At 36.5% G+C, this 22,075-nt stretch overlaps 1 protein-coding gene across 31 annotated transcripts in view; it reads left to right on the top strand.

The window, feature by feature from the left end:
• dlg2 (discs, large homolog 2) overlaps window positions 1-22,075 on the top strand; it is a gene marked incomplete at its 5' end in the record, with an annotated part of 236,204 nt that overhangs the window by 156,443 nt on the left and 57,686 nt on the right. For 30 of the 31 annotated variants that reach the window (XM_079860352.1, XM_079860376.1, XM_079860378.1 and 27 more), the window contains 4 exons: window positions 2,060-2,113; window positions 14,247-14,297; window positions 16,241-16,365; window positions 20,193-20,362. In XM_079860352.1, coding sequence (XP_079716478.1) covers window positions 2,060-2,113; window positions 14,247-14,297; window positions 16,241-16,365; window positions 20,193-20,362 — 400 coding nt within the window. The remainder of the gene's footprint in view (window positions 1-2,059; window positions 2,114-14,246; window positions 14,298-16,240; window positions 16,366-20,192; window positions 20,363-22,075) is intronic. The other variant, XM_079860367.1, reaches the window with a different exon arrangement.

Below are 22,075 nucleotides of genomic sequence, written 5' to 3'. Positions count from 1 at the left end.
TCCAAAACCACTCAGCATGTACAGTACACTGCTTGTGACAAAGAAACACTCTTGACAACAGAGCAAACAGAGAAGGATGTCTATAAAGTAAATGTATCGAATTAATAGAATGGTAAACAAATGAAATATTTATGCAATACGCGTTTTGATTGAGCACGCAGCGGCATAGACGCGCAAGCTTGTTGAGCACACATCCCTTTTTCACAGTCACTGCTGGGAAGTTTGTAGTTTGGTCTGATATGGCTATAGCAAAGAAAGTAAAATGAGGAGCATATTACTAACGTTAACTTGGCAGTAAAGAGAGAGAAAGAGAGAGTGCATGCTCTTGATTGCTGATTGTTGCAGCTCTTAAAGTGACAGCAGCCTAATAAACCTACTGCTGTCTTTGTCCTCAATTTTAATCTAACACAAAAGACAGAGAAAATCACTCACTGCTCTTGACTGATTGAGTCCTGCTAGAGCAGCTCTAAATGTTCACTGTCATATTAAATTACAGATGAATTAAATATGACAGAGCAAAAATATGAACAGTGAAAGTAACCTGCAATACATTTTAACAGGCATAAATAGGAATGAAAATAACTGAAGGAAATATCTATTTGCTCAGCCAACTAATTTGATTCATATTCTTTGGTTTCTCTGCCCAATATTAAATTCCAAAACAGGTATCGGCAAGTACTGGGTATCGGACTTGTTCTGGAAAAAGTGGTATCGTGGTAGTTGACATCATATTTAGAGTAATACTTTGGATTATCACTTAACAGCCATTACACTTCATGAGGACATTTATCTAAATGAAAGTTGTCCTGCTGTTTACCTTTAGTAACTGGGATTAAGCATTTTAAGTGATTTATTGTAGTTCTATTTGTGAGTTTGATTCAAATTTGAGCTGTTAACGTTCACATCTAAGATATTAACATCAGTGTGTATTTGTTTGTGTATGGAAGCATGGATGGAGTTGATTAAGTGTGAACTTAGCACTGGTCCACTCGGATTGATTGAAGATTCAAATAGGAATTGTTTGTAAATAAGAAAATGCATAATCATATCTGCATACAGTATCATCATATTTCTTAAAGGGTTAGTTCACCCAAAAATTTAAATTTTGTCATTATTTACTCACCTTCATGTCGTTCCAAACCCGTAAGACCTTCGTTCATCTTCGGAACACAAATGAAGATATTTTTGATGAAATCTGAGAGCTTTCTGTCCCTCCATAGACAGCAACGTCATTGCAACTTTCAAGGCCCAGAAAGGCGGTAAAAACATTGTTAAAATAGTCCATGTGACTACAGTAGTTCAACCTTAATGTTATGAAGCGATGATAATACTTTTTGTGCGTTTTTATTCCTTAAAATATAGTAAAGCAAAATATTTGTTAGGTTTTGTGGTCTGCAGTAATTCACATGATTTATTCCTGCCTCCAGGACCACAGACATCATTATTAAGGTAAATTAGCCTAACTGTGCAGATATTGTTATTGTACTGTGAATTGTCCAGCTGTACATTATGCTGTGTAAAGTGAGCAAATATTTTCTAATAAAGGCTAATGAAGGGGTTACACTTCACAACGGTCAATGAAATTAGAGAGAAGGCACAGAATAGAGGTCCACCCACTAAGATTTCTGGCCTCAGTGCTGTGTGGGAGAGATTCGTTGACTTTGTGTGGTCATCAGAAACTATCTAAACAGCAGAGAGAAAAAGAGAGAGAAACATAAACAATTTCAACATTCATGTCATACAATTTTTTCCCCTCAGCAATGATCACACGCGAAATTATGCCATGTTTTATTTCATCATTCATCTAATCGATCTATGTGTGTGTGTGTATGTAAATATGTTGTGTTCCATTTACTGTGGGTGTTGCTGCCGACTGTTGTTTTGAAGATGTGTTCTTCATCATGGCATCTGTGAGCTCAGCGGTTCCCATCATGCTCTGATGTATCCCTTAAAAACTAGGCCAGTTCACGCATCTCCAATCCAATCCACTCTGATCTTTATCTCTCTCTTTCTGTTTTCCTCTCCATCCATCTCTCTCTCCCTCCCTTTCTTTTCACAGGCAAGTCCTGCCCCAATTATTGTCAACACGGACACTTTGGAATCTGTACCATACGTGAGTTTTGATTTTTCATTTATTTATTGCATGTTCATGACATTATGCTCAGCCGTGACATCGCCAATCACCCACTTGATGAGTTCACTGCCCACGCAGAGTGAGTGGCGAATAAATTTGACATCCTTTTTATTTTTTTGCTTTTCATGAATTTAGTGTCATTTATCACTCTCCACGCTGTGCAAATAGGATCAACATATTCAATGATTGATGACTTTTCATAAATAAGCCAGATAAGGAGGCCAGCGATTAGCTGTGGGTTTAGATTAGCACTGGCTTTTCACAAAGCTTTTCTTTTATGGGCTTGAAATATTAATGTTCAGTGTCAACTGCGTTTTGGGTGGGATGTATGGAGAGATTTGATGAATGGTTTAAAACAGGTCTTGGATCAAATAAACAGTTTGTTTTAAGTAATGGTTAAGATAGGAAAAGACAGGAAAGACTAGGATTACTTATTTACATTAAATTAATAAAATAACAATATATTACAATAATTTAACTGCAGCAGAATTACTACAAATATAGGGAGGGGGGGGGGGGGTGGATTGAGCACCACTGGTTTAGAGAAATCAACCCTGTAAAGCCTAGCGTATGATATAATAGTCAGAAACATACATACATATGTTACTCAACATGTTGTTGATCAAGGTTTTATGGCTCATATAGTATGATATAGGGTATATATGCTATATATTGAGCTCACATTCAAAGAGGGAAATTGCAATTTGGTGCCGTGGTATTTATATGGCCAAAAAGTGAGCATATATAAGTATCAATTATCACTCTATATTGTGGTGTGACCAGGGCCGTAGCTTATTCCCAGCGAAATAACAATACAACCTGTCTTTAAGAACGTCTTTATCGACCGGGATACAACAACTCTCCTGGCCTCCCTCTCCTTCTTTTAATGGCGTTTCTGGTACACTGATTTATGTTTTCTTTTCCCCGAAATTTTCAGTCAGTCAGTCTCCTGCTCTTCCACCAAGTTCATCGTTAACTTCAGGCACTGCCGCCTCAACTCTGATTGGTTCTGTTCATGAGCTGGGGTGGGACTTACAATTTTATTGGGTCCATCTGATGTTTGTCACTGACTGAATAATAAATAAATACGTTAGATCGGACTAAACCATTTTTAGGGAGATAAGAGAAGCAGATATTTGGAAAAAATATTTAACCAAATTGCATGTTTTTGTGGTTTTCATTTAAATCTCAGGCATACAACTAATATAAATATTAGAATTGTTCAAACAACAGGGGCCTATAGTATAACTGCTGGATTTTGTGGGGCCCCCTGGGCCCTTATAATTGTCACCACCTTTCACCCCACTAGCGACGGCCCTGGATGTGACAATGCACAATATTGGGTTCACTAGAACGAGATGAGCCTATATTTTAACACTGCTTTTAAGAAATCTTCAATGACAAAATATAAGACTGGAAAAATATTATTTTATTTGAATGAAAGTCACAAAATGCAAAACAATACAGATGCATTTTGAAATGTTGGCAGCCCTGCAAGCACTGTAAAAGGTTTTGCCACAAACTCAACTCGTCATCTTGATATCGCACTTGACGGGAAATATTGTCACATGGCATAAGATCACATGGCACACCCCTATTCTATATCTCCCAATAATAATTTTATGACAGCAAAAAGACACATGCACCACGACCTGAAGGTGAACATTTTTAGAATTATACTAAAAGGTCTTTTAGTATGCTTTATAAATCACACGGCATAAGGCATGTAGTGGATTGTGTACAATAGTTTTGATCATGTTAGAGGCCTTAGAAATTTGTGTATCAAATATGATACAGTAGGCTATATAAAGTTGAAGCTTTGTTCCAAAACCTTATGAGCTGCCTACCTAGGCAGCATTATAATGAAGGCACGTATACTTCATTATTAAAATGATCCCATAAAGCTGAGTATGCTCATCCGAAAAGTGTGAACAGTCCATGTTATGAAAAAAGAAATGTTTATCCAATATTTCTGTGTTTTGTATTTTTATGCATATTAGAGGACAGTTCTGACAAACCCAATTGGAGAATACATTGTGCTTCACATTAAGCCACCTATGTAGAGCATTCCAAATCAGTAAATTATGAGATTCCATTTCATAGTATTCTGCCGTTGATAGTGGTTGCCTCTTATTTTTTGAAGTTGTAAATATTCATATTCATATTCATATTCATTCTTTATTGTCCTCAGTAGAGGAAATTTGTTTCCACAGTCTGTACCAAAAGTAACATTCAACACTCATAACATACACGTACAACACAGAATTTTGGACACATGAGTAAATTAGGCTTTCTGTAAATTCAGCGCTCTTATTGCTGAAATTACAAAGACATAAATACAACATTATTGGAGTATGTTTTACAAAAAAAACAAGCTATTTCAGTCTTTCTGCTTCAAAATGTCATATTTAATTCATTGTGATACTTGCCGTATCTTTGTAATTAATAGTGAAATTTATTTTCAATTTCCGAATGAAAATTGTGTGCTTTTCATTTTGAATCAGAACTAAAGAGGTAGATAAATGCAGGAGGAGAAAACATTGAGCACATGATAGAACAGGTGATGGGACTGAGTGAAAGAACACAGAGAGGGAAAGTAGTGTTGAATCAGACACTAACACAGAGCGATAAGTACTCGGCACGAAGCGCAAAGAGCGTGCACACAAACACGCTAACAACCGCTTGACCTTGAGTCGGTAGAGGAAGGTTTTGTCTGTTTCCTGCTAACTCCAAAATTATGTGTTTTTTCCTGTTATTGCAGTGTTGTAATTTGACCATGTCCAGAAACAGCCAGCCATTTATGAACAACCTAAAACGCTTATTCATTTTTTTGTTCTGCTTCAGCTTGTTTGTTATAGGAAAGATAAATCACAAATAATATCTCTTTAACCTCTCAATTGTTTCTACTAAAAAGCAATGCGATCAAATGGAGGCTAAAAAGATTCTCTTCCTCTATTACATCAGAAAGATGAGAAATATCCCACTATTCTTGCTCTGTTTCATTAAAAGAATCTCCTCCGTTCCACATGGCTCTTACGCACACCCTTCACGTTCATCAAGGATAATTAAATTTGATTCTCGTTTCTCTGCCGGCATCAGAGTAATGAATTATTAATATCAAGGCATATCCAGATGACTGTGGATGTGCCGTGTTTTAGTCAAAGCGTCATGCTTCCATCAACAATGCGAGATCGACCGTTACATCCTGAATCCAGCAACACGCTTAATGCTGTTAAGACGGTTTAATTGCTTTTCCACCTTTTCTTTCTGCTGTTCTCAATTTAAAGCCTGCTGTGGACTTGTGTTGGAGTACGTGTGAGATTATGATGATTATCAGCTGCTTTAAGCACCAATTTGTGTTTGATAGAACTTCAAATATCCTATTATGAGTGAACAAGAGAGTGAAGATGGAGTTCTGGTAAAAGAAAACACTATGATGGATTGCTCCAGTAAAGCAGGTGTTCACTCTGAGTTTAGCCTATAAGCACTGTGTGTGTGCGTACGTGTGTGTGTGTGTGTGTGTGTGTGTGTGTGTGTGTGTGTGTGTGTGTGTGTGTGTGTGTGTGTGTGTGTGTGTGTGTGTGTGTGTGTGTGTGTGTGTGTGTGTGTGTGTGTGTTCTGTGCTCCCAAAATGTAAATCTCTAAAGTAGAATGAATTCACTGACCCTTTTTTCGTTGATAACTTTATTTTAGCATTACTACAATATTACGGGTGCTGGAAACTTAAAATGGTGACACTGGGATTTGACGTATGCTGCGTTTTAGATTTACAGAGAATTATCTGCGTTGTTGGAGGGGTAGATGGGTAACAGAACTTGCGTTAAAATGTGTTGCTGTGATTAGAGTTATTGGAGGCCTGTGTGATCCATCCATTACAGTTTTATTCATAACTATCTTACGTTTTGGCGAATTTGTGGCTAATTTGTTTGAATTCGTACGATTGCAGTCCTACGATTTTGTACGATCTGCTTGCGCATTACGCCCCAGTGATGGTTGTGTTTAGGGATGGAGTTGGGGTGGACCCTAATTTTTGTAATAAAAATGTTACATTTTCGTATTCATAGAAATTGCCACCTCATAAAGTAGTTACGTTTCCTGTTAGATTGGGTTTATCCGTTGGATTGAGTCGCTGTTGAGGAGATATAAAGACTCCATACTTCCCCAGAGAAAAAAGAAAGGTGTGCTGCAGTAAACCCAGCGGGAAAGGACCGAATCGAGCTCATTATGCATGTATTCATGGCAAACATTTATCCTGCGCACACACATTCACTCACCCAGTACAGTGTCATCTGTTCTCTTTATTAAAAGGAGCCTCAGTTGCTTTAGTGTGCAGATTTGCCTCAGGTTAAGTGCTATGTGGGCTTTGTGATGTTTATCAAGGAAGTGTTAAGGCTAGTTGAAAAATCAAGCCAGGTGGATTTTCTTAGTAGTCATGAAAGAAATGAGAAATGTCACTTTTATCTGTTGATGCTTCTGAAAGATGTTGAAAAAAGCAAGAGTGTGTGAAACTGCCAGACATTATATATACAGTAAAGGAGAGCTTTGTCAGAGAAGATGAAATATTTAATTTGATGCAAACACAAAACATTCAGTAGTCTATGTTATAATGCTGGATGTCTTTCCAAAATCATCTGGTTGTGAAAATTATAGGTGTTAGGTAGACTATAATATATTGCTATAAAGATGCACAGTTATGCATAAGATACAGTTCTAAGATGAACAGTTTTGGTCAAAATCTAAGGCAATTTTTTTTTTATTATATTACATTACATATATATTTTTTTTATTATATTACATTACCATTCTAAAAGTTTTTTTTTTTTTTTTTTAAAGGCACACTATGCAGTTTCTGTTTGTCTCAAACAGCGACCCCTAGAGTCACTGTGGAGTACTTGTATTTAACGTTACTGTCGTAAATACCACTCTCGCAGAGTTCCACACTCTGCACTCTTCCGACCGCGCTTTCTTCGTTTTCTTTGTTGACTATTCATGCTTTGCTATGATTCATGTCTGAAATGCGTGCTAGTGTCTTCCATAGAGGCTACTTCATATGTTGTTGATGTATGTGACGTCGTGCCGTCGGGGCGCCACAAATCACAACCCCCCACCCCATTCTGCTTTGCTATCGGGATGATTCGCCCTACTACGGGTTCGTTTACCATCGAAATGATTTCGAAGCTGTTCTATTAAGATAAAAATCTTGCATAGTGTGCCTTTAAAGAAATTAATACTTTTTTCCAGCAAGGATGCATTACATTAGTTAAAATATTATTGACACTGAAGGCATTTATAATGTCACTAAAGATATCCATTTTTAAATGAATGCTGTTCTTTTGAACTTTCTATTCATCAAAGAATAAAAAAAAAGTATCACGATTTCCACAAAAATATTAACCAGTGCAGCTGTTTTCATCACTGATAATAATTAATGTTTCTTGAGCACCAAATCAGCATGATTGAAAAAAAAGTGTAGAAACACCTTTCACTCAGAAATTGCTAGTAAATTTCACAATTAATTACAAAGAAATGGCAAGTAACACATTGAATTAAACATGAAATTTTGAAGAAGAAAAACTGAAATAGTATTTTCTTGTAAAATGCACCCCAGTTATCTTTGTTTTATTTACAGCTTCAATTTACAACAATGATTTCATGTGTCTGAAGACTGGAGTAATTAATGGCTGCTGAAAATTCAGCTTTGCCATGACAGGAATAAATTACGTTTTAAAATATATAAAAATAGAAAACGTGTTAAATTGTAATAATATTACCAATTTTATTACTGCATTTGTGATTTAAATAAATGCATCCTTGGTGGTAAATTCTCTTTTATTTAATACCAAAAATAATTATCTCATGTAAGCTCAGTATTTGCATGTATTATGTATTTTGTGTGCTTTTTAGACTATTGCATACATAGCTTAGCAACATGTTAATGTTTAACTTTGAAAGATGAGTCTTTTGTGTATTACATGATGGTTAAGCCTAATTTATACTTCTGCGTCGAACTTACGCCGTAGCTACGTCATAGGCTGTGTGTAGCGCGCGTACCCTACGGCGTACCCTGACGTGCGCCTCTCCAAAAATGTAACAACGCCTCAATTCTACGCGGACGCAAGCACTGTGATAGGTCTGCCAGAACCCCTCCCTCGGGGTTTCACATGCTCCCTAGGTGCGTCAACGCGGACAACGACGCAGAAGTATAAATTAAAACCAACACGTTGCCTACGCCGTATAGGCTCCGGCGTAGGTCCGACGCAGAAGTATAATGAGGCCTTTAGAATGCTGCCCTAGTACAGTTGATGACTATATAGGCAATAGACTGAAAGGCAGCTTGCTAATTTTGACACATGCACTACAGTTTAAGTGCAGTTGCACCTGCTGTTGCCTATAGTTTAAGACCTGGTGAGAAATCTGGTTAAGTACTGTTAATTATGAAGCCTCCACTGTGCTCACTTTGTAACTGTAGTGGGAACAGAGCTCAGTTAGAATTAGCGCTAAAGATAATCAAGGGGGCGACAGGATTAATACAGCATTATTGAGAGCGTGCTCAGTCTGTGTAGCTGTTGAATAACTTCTACCTAGCTTCAGCAAAATGACCCCTTTTGCCTACTTTTAACAGCATCTTTGTTTCCGTTAGCTGTCAGGAATAACAGTGGTTAGTTCATAGTGCTAATTAGTCCACATGGGTGTGTATTGGGGAAACCGAGTCTTATTAAAGTCGCATCCTGAGAGATATTTTGTGTTTAATCACCGCGATGGGTGTAAAAATATGCCATCCCATCGGCCAGAACTCTAAACGGAAAGCTTCTGCTTGAAAGTGCCCAGTTCCTGCATTATAGTCAAACAGTCGTCATGGAAACATGACCCGCTCTGTGTCGTTTGCACAAGCTGTGTGGATGAACGCATTCAAGCGCGTCGTACATTCGCGGGTTTGTGTGTTGCCACATTTGCAGTGACTCACCAGTTTAATGTGAGCTTTTACGCCCCGGATGCTGCATCGTGAACTCCCCTCTGCAGCTGCACTCACCCTCGGTCCCCAGCGTCTCACATTTGCAACACCATGCGGCTCAGAATGCTAATGCCACTCAAAACCCAGTAATTGGGTCATTTCTTCAGGGGGAAGATGGAAAGGCCATGTTTGTCTTGACCTAAAGAAAACTTCTCCAAATGAAGTGCGTATGATTATCAGTGTCTTAAGTCTGCTGATAAGGGGGTTTGTTCTGTTCTGATGAGCGCTGCCGTTGTTAATTATCTCATTTACTCAGTCTTATTGATTTCGAATGCACATCTGTCAATTATCACATCCATCAATTATTGCTCTGATTGTGTTTGTAACCATATTCAGCTCTGTGTGCTTTGAGAGCGATGGATGCAGGGTGTTCTGAAGAGCTCTCGCTGATGAATATGTGGAGAAGCGACTCGGCTACCGCTGCTCTGATTAGTTAGCACCAAACAGAGGAACTTGTATACACTGGTAATAAATAACATTCTGGCTCTGACAATAAACAAAATGGCCACATCTGATATAGGATTTTGACCAGTTTTAATGGTAAAGCTATTTGAGCTGTTGTGGATCATGTCACGTGTGATGTACTTTAGGCATTCGTCGTGGCTGGTAGTGTTTTCTGATGGATCCTCGTGCTAATAAAGTCTGCATCCACTGACACGAATTTCTATATTAATTGGTTTCTTAAAGTAAACTCCTTGGGAATTTGAACATGAGACTGTTATCACTCATTGGACCAGCAAGCACTCATGAAATCACTAATCATTCTATTAGATGAATAATTTCTCTGTATCTGTGGTTCATAATTTACACTTGATCTATTTCGCTTATTTTTACTATTTAAAAAAATATAATAGTTTAGTGTGTTTTAGGGTTATGCATCTATATCTGTGGTTTGTCATTTTCAGTTGATATGGTTTTTTTTATATTATTTATATTTTTTTACTTTGTTTTATTTTATTTGATGTATTTTTAATGTTTGGTGTGTTTTAGGGTTATGCATATGTATCTATGGTTCATCATTTTGAACTGATCTATTTTATTGGTATGGCACTACAGTTAATGCATCACTTAAAATTAACTAACAATGAGCAACACTTGTTTCAGTATTTATTTATTTTTGTTAACGTTATTTAAAAACTGTTCATTGTTAATGTCAGCTCAGGTCCAGTATATAATAATAACAGATGCAACTTTTGATTTTGGTTATGTATTAGTAAATGTTGAAATTAACATTAACTAAGTTTTAATAATGTTTTAGAAGTATTTTTCATTTTAATTCATGTTAACTAATGTTAACAAATGGAGCCTTACTGTAAAGTTTTCCATTTTATTTTATTTTATTTTATTTTATTTTATTTTAAATGTTTATTTAATGTCTATATTTAAGGGTGGGCGATATGACCAAAATCTTATATCACAATATGAGTAATTTTATTTCACAATAACAATGTATATCACAATATAGTTATTTTTGCTTTAAATAAGATTTTTATGATATCAACATTTTTGATACCATTGAAATTTCATAATTCTTATCACTATTTTCAATATCATTTAAAAACTAATATAAAAAACTCAAGCTTACTGAAGACAAGTAAACGAGATAAAGAAAGAGCAAAGAAAACAAACTACAATAGAACAGACACACATGAAATAGACCTATCTGAAAAACTTCAAGCACTAGAAATACTAAAAAAAAATGCATAATAAAGTAATCAAATGTATAAAAAGATATTAAATACAAAAGTATTTAAGATTTTCTCTTTTTTTGTTTTTTGATTGACATTAACAATGACAGCAGGTACTGTAAATTTGGATGCTGTCACTTTAAGAGCGACTACACGGATCCAATATACTCTTGCGTTCACTTGAATTCTGTTTACGTTCACTTAAGACATAAATGACTGTTTACTTGCAAAGACATGGATATTTTGACACATAAGTTATGTGTATTAAACCGCTCAAGCCCAATTAGGCGGCAAAAAGCACTCTGTTCAGTTCTCACGCGCTCTATGAGCGACGGCTTCATGTGAGCTTGTCTTTCAGACAGCGCTCAGAAACAGTCTCTCAGAGAGCGTGTGCATAACGGTTTAAAGTCAAATGTTTTTAAACCGCAGTGCTTAAAAACACATGCAAATGATAAGCTTTCAGCACAGCAACGTCACGTGAGCATGACCGCGATAGAGACGACAGTCCAAAATCTCTACCGATATATCGCTCATCCCTATCTATATGTGCTATCTGTCTTTTGATGATAGAACAAAAACACCTATTTTAGAATAATTTTAGAGTACATATTTGTATCCCATCCAAAATTCATCCTGGTGTCAAACTCTGGACCAGCTGACCAAATATGTTACTGCGTCTTCCCGCATGACTGAAGAACGTCAGCCAGAATTCAACAAATAAATTCATTTGAGAATGTTGTGGAGTGAGAGACTGCGTTCAGCTCTTCGCTCTTGACATCTGTTTGGTCCTCATGTTTAAGAGCAGGTGTAGTCTAGAGGCTTCCAACTGATGCTGTAAATGAAAGGTCATGTTGCTCTGAGGAGAGCAGTGAGACAGTATTTAGCTATGCCTCTCTCTCTCTTTCTCTCTGTTGAACAGCTGAGGTGGCTGAGGCATAAATGAGCTTGTTCACTGGGTTTCAATTAGCCATGAATGACGGTTTCTCTTTCTCCAGCTGTCTGAAATACTCCCCTCAGTTTAAAAAAAAAAAGTCAAAATGTGAAACATGGACACTCACTGTAAAGGCCAAGGCTGTCTTATTATCAAAGCACTTCAATAAATGTCCTTGTTCACAACAAGCTCTATGGACAGCACCTGTAAAATGATGTTGGTATGGATTTTTTTAATGAATAAAATAGTAAACTGTATATCAAACTAATCATAACTCTAACATCTAACCTTACTTTCTCTTTTTAGGCCTAACAAAACTAACACTCTGAAACACAATGTACTAAGACGTTCTGTTCTTTGGCTAAATGTATGTGTCCCCTTTTTGCGAAAACTTGTGACTTTGGTTGTGTGAGTATACAAATAACAAATATGGGAAATTAACTAGACAGATGTCTAAACTTGAAAACTTGTGGTTACCTAACAAGAGGGCTTGTCTATGAAGAACCAATCAAATTGTGTGGAAATTAAGTAATGTTTCATGTCATTTTTGCCATTCTCCTATTCTATAAAAAGTGTTGTATTTGTGTTTGCTGGTGGGATTCTCAATGGAATTTGTCTGAGATCCTCCGGCCTTGCTTCTTCTTGGGAGATTCTCTGGAAAACTGCTCTGAGATCCCCCTGCCATGATTTAAAGCATTTAAAGGACATTTGCTGAAGTCTGTTTGTCGATTTTTGCTGCGCAGCAAGCTAGTTAGGGGAACAAGTTAGTTAGGAGACACAGAGATACTAAACGTCGACTGTAGACGTTAGGGGACGTCGATTGTAGACGAGACCCAGATAGACTAAACGTCGACTGTAGACGTTAGGGGACGTCGATTGTAGACGAGACCCAGATAGACTAAACATCGACTGTAGACGTTAGGGGACGTCGATTGTAGACGAGACCCAGATAGACTAAACGTCGACTGTAGACGTTAGGGGACGTCGATTGTAGACGAGACCCAGATAGACTAAACGTCGACTGTAGACGTTAGGGGACGTCGATTGTAGACGAGACCCAGATAGACTAAACGTCGACTGTAGACGTTAGGGGACGTCGATTGTAGACGAGACCCAGATAGACTAAACGTCGACTGTAGACGTTAGGGGACGTCGATTGTAGACGAGACCCAGATAGACTAAACGTCGACTGTAGACGTTAGGGGACGTCGATTGTAGACGAGACCCAGGTACGTAGTTAGGTTTAGGGAAAAATCTACCAAAATAAATCTACCTCCAAATAATGTTATATCATTCCTTAGTTGTTAAAACATACACAAATTGGGTTTACAGAAATGCATTTAATAGATAAAAGCTTATGCATTTCTGCTATAGTTGTATTAAATTGTAATAATATTTCACAATTTTACTGTTTTACTGTATTTTTATTTTTGAACGGTAGTGGATATTCATAATATAATAAATAATATATTACATAAAAAATCATATTGTTACAAAATATAGCCAATTAAGCAAAAATATAACACATTTTATAATAGTTTTAGGATTTTTATGATATAATGTTAAGTATAATTAATGTTCATGAATCATGAACAATTAGATCAGGGACATTTTTAAGATAATAATGGTGTCTAATAGTAATTCAGTGTACATTGTCGATTCTTTGTAATTATTTGTCAGCTTTTAAAACGTCTAAAATTCTAAAAGCATCTAAAATTGTCTTTCTTAAAATGGCATTTTACTGACCTGACCTCAGACAGGTCCTTGAAGCTGTCAAATGTGGAGCATGTTTGTTGTATATGCTCAAATAATGAATGTGAGAGCAGACATGCTGGTTTTCAAAAGCTCTTATTGTGTCATGCAGCCATTACTTTAAATTCACTTATTAAAGAATAATTAAGATGAACGTCTCCAGTCGAGCACAAACATGACCCTCATTTGAAATTGAACTTGAAATTGGATTAGATGTCTTTCAATGTGCGTTCAGTATGAATTCATCTCTAAAGGGCTGCTTGAGCCAGCATGTCTGCCTCAGAGGCCTGGTCCCATTGTACGAGCAGGTAAATGATTATGGATTTTAGTGTCCGGACTCAGATTTAGACAATTACGGCTGACGCAGTGAGCTGAATAGATATGAGGCTCAATGTCTGCTGAAGATCTATGAAAGCCCCGGTCCTATATCAGTCAAGGAGAATGAGATGAATGCTGATGTTTTTCAGAGTTTATTTGACTTATCCTTTCAAGATAATGTATGTAGCATCACTTTTGCAATCACAGCGGGTTTAATTTAGTCCTTTAGCTACCACATAATGTTTTGAACTGTTATGAACCTCTTTCCACATCATTTGCCTGCTGCAGTTTTAGGATGATATTGTGTCATCACAGTTAGATATTTAATGTGACGGTTAAATGATTAATGCCCTTTTTGAATTGCATTTGCAAACACATCTAATGGGATTTTATTTTTTTTCCCTCCAATAGGTAAATGGGACAGAAATTGAATATGAATTTGAAGAGATTACATTAGAGCGGGTAAGTGTCTGTCTCTCTCTCACATCCATAGATACATGCTGTAACCGTAGGCACATATTAGGCCCGTCATATTTTATGCTCGTGTGGATTCTTCCGCCTGGTAATCCAATCATTCACAGCTTGGCTTTGAGCATGATCTTGAAACGTATAACCATAAAACATGACCAATCACGGTACGAGTTTAGCCTGTGATTAGTAATAACTTTAAATGGGAGATCGTTTGATTCAATGATGATTGCGTTTTAGTTTTGTCTAGTCATTGTGTGGGAATGCTCTCGGGAAGGGAATTTGCCTGACCAAAATATCAACCTGTCATTTCTGTACTTTATCTAAAACTTTTTTTTATTTTTTTTTTATTATGTAACTATTATTCTATAATAGTTTTAATTAATACTTTTACTCAGGAAGCATGCATTAAATTGATCAAATTACAGTAAAGACATAAGTACATAATGGTACATAAGATTTTTATTACAAATAAATACCTGCTCTTTTAAACATGTTATTCTATAAACAAAGAATTCCACAAAAAAAAAATTAGGTAGCGCAACTGTTTTTAACATTGATAATAATACGAAATTATGGAAGCCACAGAATAAAAAAATTATAATTTTGACTTTTTATTTCACAAATTAAAAAATAAATAAATGCCGACCTTATTTATCAGAATTGTGAGGTATAAACTCGCAATTGCGAGAATAAAAGTCAGAATTGCGAGTTTATATCTCGCATATATTTTTTTGTGATTTTGTAACATTATTACAAAATATAACTAAATAGTTATATAAATAATTAGTTCGATTTTGTTATTTTTATATGATATATTAATTGGATATATATTATGGATAACACGTGAAAAATCACTTTTAAACACATGATACATTTAATTTAACTACAAATTAGATGCTGATCTTACTCTTTAACCATGAATATATGTAGTTATTAAAATTTCTCAAAATTATTTATTTATTTCTATGCTAATATATTACATTTCCATATATACGTACATATTTATGAATGCATTGTTGTTCATTAAGAATGCCTTTGTAATGCGTTATATATACAAGCTCCATAGAAAGTAATACTGAGATTTAATTCATCACTGAAGCCTCTTAATTGGGCCACTGTATGTGCTTTATTTACAAGTGAAAGCCTGGGGTGCACAGTGGAGGCAGTGTGAGAGAAAGAGAGAGAGAAAGAGAATTAGACGGCTGCAGATGACATTCTGGCAGCTGCAATCGGATCCACATGACTAGACACAGAGCATGGACAATAGCAAAGGTCAACTAGACCAGAGGGAACACAGATTTGTCCGACCCTGGAGCCGTGAGGCGGAGAGTGTATGTTCGAGGCTCTCTGCAGACTCAACTGAGATTACATGTTGGAAAATTGAATGCAAACTTAAGCGATAAGTCTGCTGCAAGGGCCTGATCTGTTATTGTCAGTTATCTCATTCTCTCACTCACATATCCTAGTATTGCCTTTTCGTATTTACCTTGACTTTACATTTGCTATTCTATAAAGCAGATCCAAACTCTTAAAATAGCCAGGGAAGATCTCAGCAAAGATTAATTCTCCTCACAATCCACTTTAAAGCTTAAAAGCCTGAGGCAGCACCCTGGAGAGTTCCATCATAAACACGTCATTTCAAAATATTAGCCTGTAAGTCTATTTATGTCTCAGAGATGTTAAAAGTGGCTCTAGCCCACGGTTGCGACAGGTTTTGATTTGTGAGTTTGCGCTGCTCAGAGGCAATTGCCGTGCCAAACTGTAAACACTGATGAGTCATGGGTAGCAAAGTGCACCTCTTACAAAAATAACATTACGCGTCTCTCTTTCTGTTCAGTCTGTTTTGGTTCTGTTATTCAGGCTCTTTTCACTGAGGCAAAAGACTAATAAAGGGCCTTTACATCTTTTATATTCCTGTGTGTGTGTCTCCTCAGGGAAACTCAGGGTTGGGGTTTAGTATAGCGGGTGGAACAGATAACCCTCACATCGGTGATGATCCCGGGATCTTCATCACGAAGATCATCCCTGGGGGAGCGGCGGCTGAAGACGGCAGACTCAGGTGGGTCTGTGTTTCGTAACACACTTGTGTGCATGCATTTGTTGGGTACCATTCAAGGCTTAATGTTAATATAAAATCAAAATTGACACTACATACAGAGTTTCTGCGGGTCTTAAAAAATCATGACCTTAAAAAGGTCTTAAATCTGGGCAGAAAGTATTCAATGTTGCTTGCATTGCAAAAAAATTAATATCACCTCAGTATTTTTGCCCTGTTTTCCAATACAAATATCTAAACATCTTTAAATCAAGATACATTTACTTAAGATGCAAATGTAAAATAAAGTTTGAAAATTGTAATAAAATTATGAGTTTATGACTAAAACAAGAACTAAATGTCTGTGTCAATGAGTTATGAAAACTTCCCTTTGAATTAAGTAGATTTTTTTTAGCCCACTGGCAGATATTTGTTCTTCTTTTAATCATAAACTCACTTCTTTTTGATCAGTACTTCATATTTTATGTCATATTGTATCTCCAGTAAATGCATTTTGATTTAAGAATCTTTAGACATTTACACTGGCAAACAAGACAAATCTACTAAGGAAGAACGTCACTTTTTTTGCAGAAGGTACAGTAAAAGTTATTTCCATTCTAGTGGTTGGGAACAGGGCGATTCATGCTTTTTTTGTCAAAAATAAAATAAATGTATTAGATATCTGTTGGAAGTGTTGCTAATATAACTCAATGCTTTTCTCCCTAGATGTTTACGTTTAAAGAACACATTGACATATTGAGTTATCTTCCATTAATTCTTTAAATTTTCTTTACTTGGTCTTAAAAAGGGTCTTTAAAAAGTCTTAAATGTACTTTCATATAACCTGCAGAAACCCTGTACACAAACTCAAGGCTCTTTATTGGCATCTGTATTTTCTTGAATGTCCTTTAATATTCATTAAACCCTTCCATTGCATAAAAGGTTCTTTAGATTATATATTTTTAAAAAAAAATCAAAGAAAGAAAAAAATTGGTTCTTTTAAGAACTGAACACTGAAAGGTTCTTTGGGGGAACATGAAATGATTCTTCTGTGGCATTTCTGCGAAAACCTCATTTTGGAACCTTTATTTCTAGTGTATGTAATGCAAACAGGATTATATGTTCAGAAGTGTTAATGAGTGGACAGTTTCATGGTGAATTAAACATTTTTAATGGATTGATGGATTGTCAGAGGAAATAAAACTGTGTTTCTTACTTAGATGAAGATAAATTCAGTAGATCACTAGGCAATTTTCTTTTTCGAGACATAATGATCTCGCTTATTGCTCTGGCTTCGTAGAGCAATCTCTTTCTTTATTCCTCCCTTGCTCTCTTTCCTTCCTCTCTCTTTCCCTCTCCCGGCTGTAAATGATTGAACCCGGGCTGTTCATCACAGTCCTAATGTCTCTCTGGAGAGCTCAAGTACCTGAAGTTTTCTGCTGACTGCCACACACTCTGACCGCGAGGTACTTTCAAAAATTTACCATCTGCGAGGTCTGAGGTGAATTGTGTGGATATAACGAATAGACCTGACCAAATCACTTTCGGAAAATGTCAATCTTCTACAGGGTAAAAACAAACAAGTATGCATTATACATTTTATGAAAAAAAATGATCTTTTCCTGATTTTGTGATCATTATTTTTAAAAGAACATGATGTTTTCATGAAAACCATTCAGGAAGGAAAAGTTGTAAATGAGTATAATGAAATTAAAGGGATAATTCAGCCAAAAAAAATTAAGTTATGTCATTATTTACTGCATGACTTTGAGGAACAAGATATTTGTTAGAATATTTGTTAGAAATGTTCCACAAAAGAAAAGAAAGTCATGCAGGTTTGTAACAACATGAGGTTGAGTAAATGATGACAGAATTTTCAGTTTTGGGTAAACACTCCCTTTAAATGGAAAGCCTATTTGCTTGATGACTCATGCTTCTCATAGTTTTATACTGACAAAAAGGCCCTTGTTATCTCAGAAAAAACAGGACCTCAACAATATCTCAACCCTTTCTCAGATTTTTCAAAAGTCTTAGTTGAATTTGAATATATATAGATTTTTTTTTATCAAATTATGCAGAGCAATGTCTGCATTCATTTTACAAAACTACATTCTTGCTGTATGTCAACAATTATCTCATTTGTTTCTATTTTTATGTCTCCCAAGTAATTTTAGTTGTAGTTTGATTATACAACAATATTTCAGAACTCAATTAAAGGGATAAGTTCACCCAAAAATGAAAATTCTGTCATTAATTACTCACCCTCATGTCGTTCCAAACCCTTAAGACTTTCGTCTTCGGAACACAGATGAAGATCTTTTTGAAGCCTAAATTCAGTCTGTTCATCATGTAAAGCGATTGAGTCTCCTCAGAACATTTTGGACTAAACCGCTCAATTCGTATGGATTAGTTTTACGATCTCTTTATGAACTTTTTGAGGCGTCAAAGTGGTAATTGCGTAGCTGTCTATGGAGGGACAGAAAGCTCTCAGATTTCATCAAAAATATCTTCATTTGTGTTCTGAAGATTAACGAAATTCTTGCAGGTTTGGAATGACATGAGGGTGAGTAATTACTGACAGAATTAAATTTTTTGGGTGAACTAACCCTTTAAGTCTCCTGAGCTATGAAAAAGCATTCTTTGAGCAATAAGATGTTCCTCTAGCTATTTCTGAACAGGTTGAAGTTTTAATTGATATTGGTGAGCTATAGAGTTTTTATTCCTGGCTGGATTTGTTTGAGATTCATGTAAGGGCCGATCAGGAGTTGGTTGAGAGGGTTGTTTTATTAGAGGGAAGCGTAATTAGATTGTGCTGGAGAGATAGCAGATCTTCCTGTGTTTTGTATGCATGTGTGTGCGGCGCCCCAAACAGCAGCTGCATGTGACAGCCCCTTCTGAGCCCTTCACCCGGCTCTACTCCATGACTTGGCTGTTTTCTTTTATCCTCTGTCTCTCAGTCAGGTCTGTCAGGGCTTTGAGCATCACCAATCCTCCTCTTGCTGCTTCTCACCTGGCAAGTTGCGCCACTTCAGCGTTCTATATTCTGCAAACGTCTTTCCATTCCCCTTTCCCATCCACCCCATATGCTACATTCTCTCTTTTAAAAGAGTAAGACACTTTGAACGTTCACCAATAAGCTGTGATAGATTTATGGTGAGTTGGAGGTGAACGCCATTTAGAGAAGCAATTATATTGTGGTTTTTTTTTAAAGCTGCCCTTGTTTGACTTTGGGAGTGTTGGAAGCTGAACGGGCTCCAGATAAATCATTCAGGCTTTAAAGATGTGTGGAGCAAAGAAACAGGAAGCTGCATCAAAGATTCTAGATTGGATGTAGCATGCGTATGATCAGGCTTTATAGAGTTGGACAGGGATCAGTGACAGGGAAAAACCATTAAAACTGCAAACTGCTAGTGCTAATGTTCAACAAAATATAGATGCTCAGTTAGAATTTATTTAAATTTTGATTAAAAAGATATATTAGTGTATTACACACAATTAAAATGTTTGACAATCAAGTATTTTATTACGTATTACATTTCACAATATTACATTTTTGTCTGTTTTTTTATAATTTATAATTGAGCTGTGGAACATTATTCAGCTGTATAGTGACTCTGTTGCATATATATATATATATATATATATATATAACATATACACGTGTGTGTTCATGGTTTAGTTTCAGTGTGTGTTCTTGTGTTTGCTGGGTCTCAGCTGCTCTATGTGAGCATGCCCCAGGAGGCGGCTGTCCTTGGATCACAGGCTGCCATGATCTGGAACTCTCTGCAGGAGGCTCACTACACACCGATGACTCCAGAAAACTCACTTCTTGCTTTTATCTGTCTCCGCAGAGTGAATGACTGTATTTTGCGTGTGAACGAATCAGATGTCTCTGAGGTGTCTCACAGTAAGGCAGTAGAGGCTCTGAAAGCGGCCGGATCGATCGTGAGGCTCTATGTGCGCAGGAGGAGACCGATGCTGGAGACCGTCACTGAAATCAAACTCATAAAAGGACCAAAAGGTTTCAAATTTACAATTACTTTAAAACCCATCTGTTACCTAAGCTGTTTGTCACCTTTTACATTAGGGATGTGTCACGATTGTCGGCTGCTCTACAAAAAAAAAAAGTTTTGTTTTATTTTATTTATTTTTATTTTTATTTTTTTTTATTAGTATGTTAATTTGTAGTTGTGCACAGCCGCGGCTCATCTGTAAGGGCAGGCGGGGCAGTGTCCCACCAAAATATTCATCCAAAACATTAAATGGGTCATATAATGCCATTTTTGTACAAGCTAATATGATTCTTTAGGGTCTAAATTAAAAGTTTGTAATATACTTTAATTAAAAATTCTCATTAGTATTGTAAGAAAACACTCATTTTACCTGGTCAAAAACAGCTCTGTTTTCAGCACTCCGCTCAAGTGCATGTGTCTTTAAATGATAATGAGCTTTGCTCACCCCGCCCCTCTGTTCTGTGCGCACACCGTTTGTAACACAATAACCATAACGCGTTGTTCATTATAAACATGGGATTATGAATTATATTGAGAACGTCGTACATAGAAAACATGCCGTAATGTACCTGAGTGTAAAAATAGCTGCATTCATCGTGAAGCGTGCAAGCGATTTGCAAAGATTAATATAAATTTTAATATAAAGCTTAATAAAACGTTACACTCACTTCAGTTTTTCTGGAAGTGCAGCAGGAACACGAAGTTGGTACCGATCCATGACTGCTGTGTTCGTTATTACACCCAAGAACAGAACACCACAATCGCTTAGACGCCATTCTGCTCAGTGCTCCAGCTATCAACAATGACGCGCCGGTCCGCGTGGGCTATGATTGACAGCTCGCTCACGAGCGAGGGCGGGGCTGTGTTGAAACGCTACTGTCAATCAGCAATCGTGGGAGGGGCGTCGATTTTGTGACGTCACAAAATCGAAAAGCTTGATTTGAGTTGGGGGGAAACATAAAAGAAGATTTAAAAAAAAACACTGAATGGATTTTAATCATTTTATGATGGTTGTGTACAGGCACTGCCAACTCACATTTCAGTACAATCAACTTGTAAAAGTGCATGTACCATTATATGACCCCTTTAACCTCTATATAAACTGAATCAATAATAAATTGTAAGCGTGTTCAGCATTCTGCAACAAATATTCTTCGGATTTTCTAGATTACTTTTAAGTCGTAAAGTGAGTGGGATATATTAAAATTTAACATCGGTAGGCATGTATCATGATAATATGCGAGGCAGAGAGTGCCTGTTTTATGTTTGTTCTGAGAATAGAAATGGCTTTCTTTTCCTCTCCGGAATTCCTCCACAACTCTTAATATTTCAAAACAACATTCTGAGGCAATAAAAACTACATTAAGGCAATTCTAAGATGTTGTGTGTACTTAAAGCTTGTCAATCAAAATTAGTGCGCCACCCTCAGGCTGAATAACGCAAGGACACTACACACTAGACCTCTACCAAAAGTGTGTCTGCATGTTCAGCAATTAGAAATAAAGCTAACAAAATGTTTATCATAAACTAGCACTAAGACCCAGAATCTGCCCTTCCTAAATTTATGGTCAGGACTCAGGAGCACCTACTGGTTTTGCATATTCCTAGTTTGCATCCAATATATTTTTTCTTTCTACTGTTATAAAAGAAAATAGACTATTACTCATGTACACATTCACATCTAGGGTGCGAAAACAAATGGAAAAAAAATATCAAGATTT

The sequence above is a fragment of the Squalius cephalus genome (assembly GCF_949319135.1).
Source record: "Squalius cephalus genome assembly, chromosome: 24".
In the NCBI taxonomy this organism is placed as follows: Eukaryota; Metazoa; Chordata; class Actinopteri; order Cypriniformes; family Leuciscidae; genus Squalius; species Squalius cephalus.
Note: the sequence above shows the minus strand (reverse complement) of the source record. Positions and strands in the feature narration are given on the sequence as shown.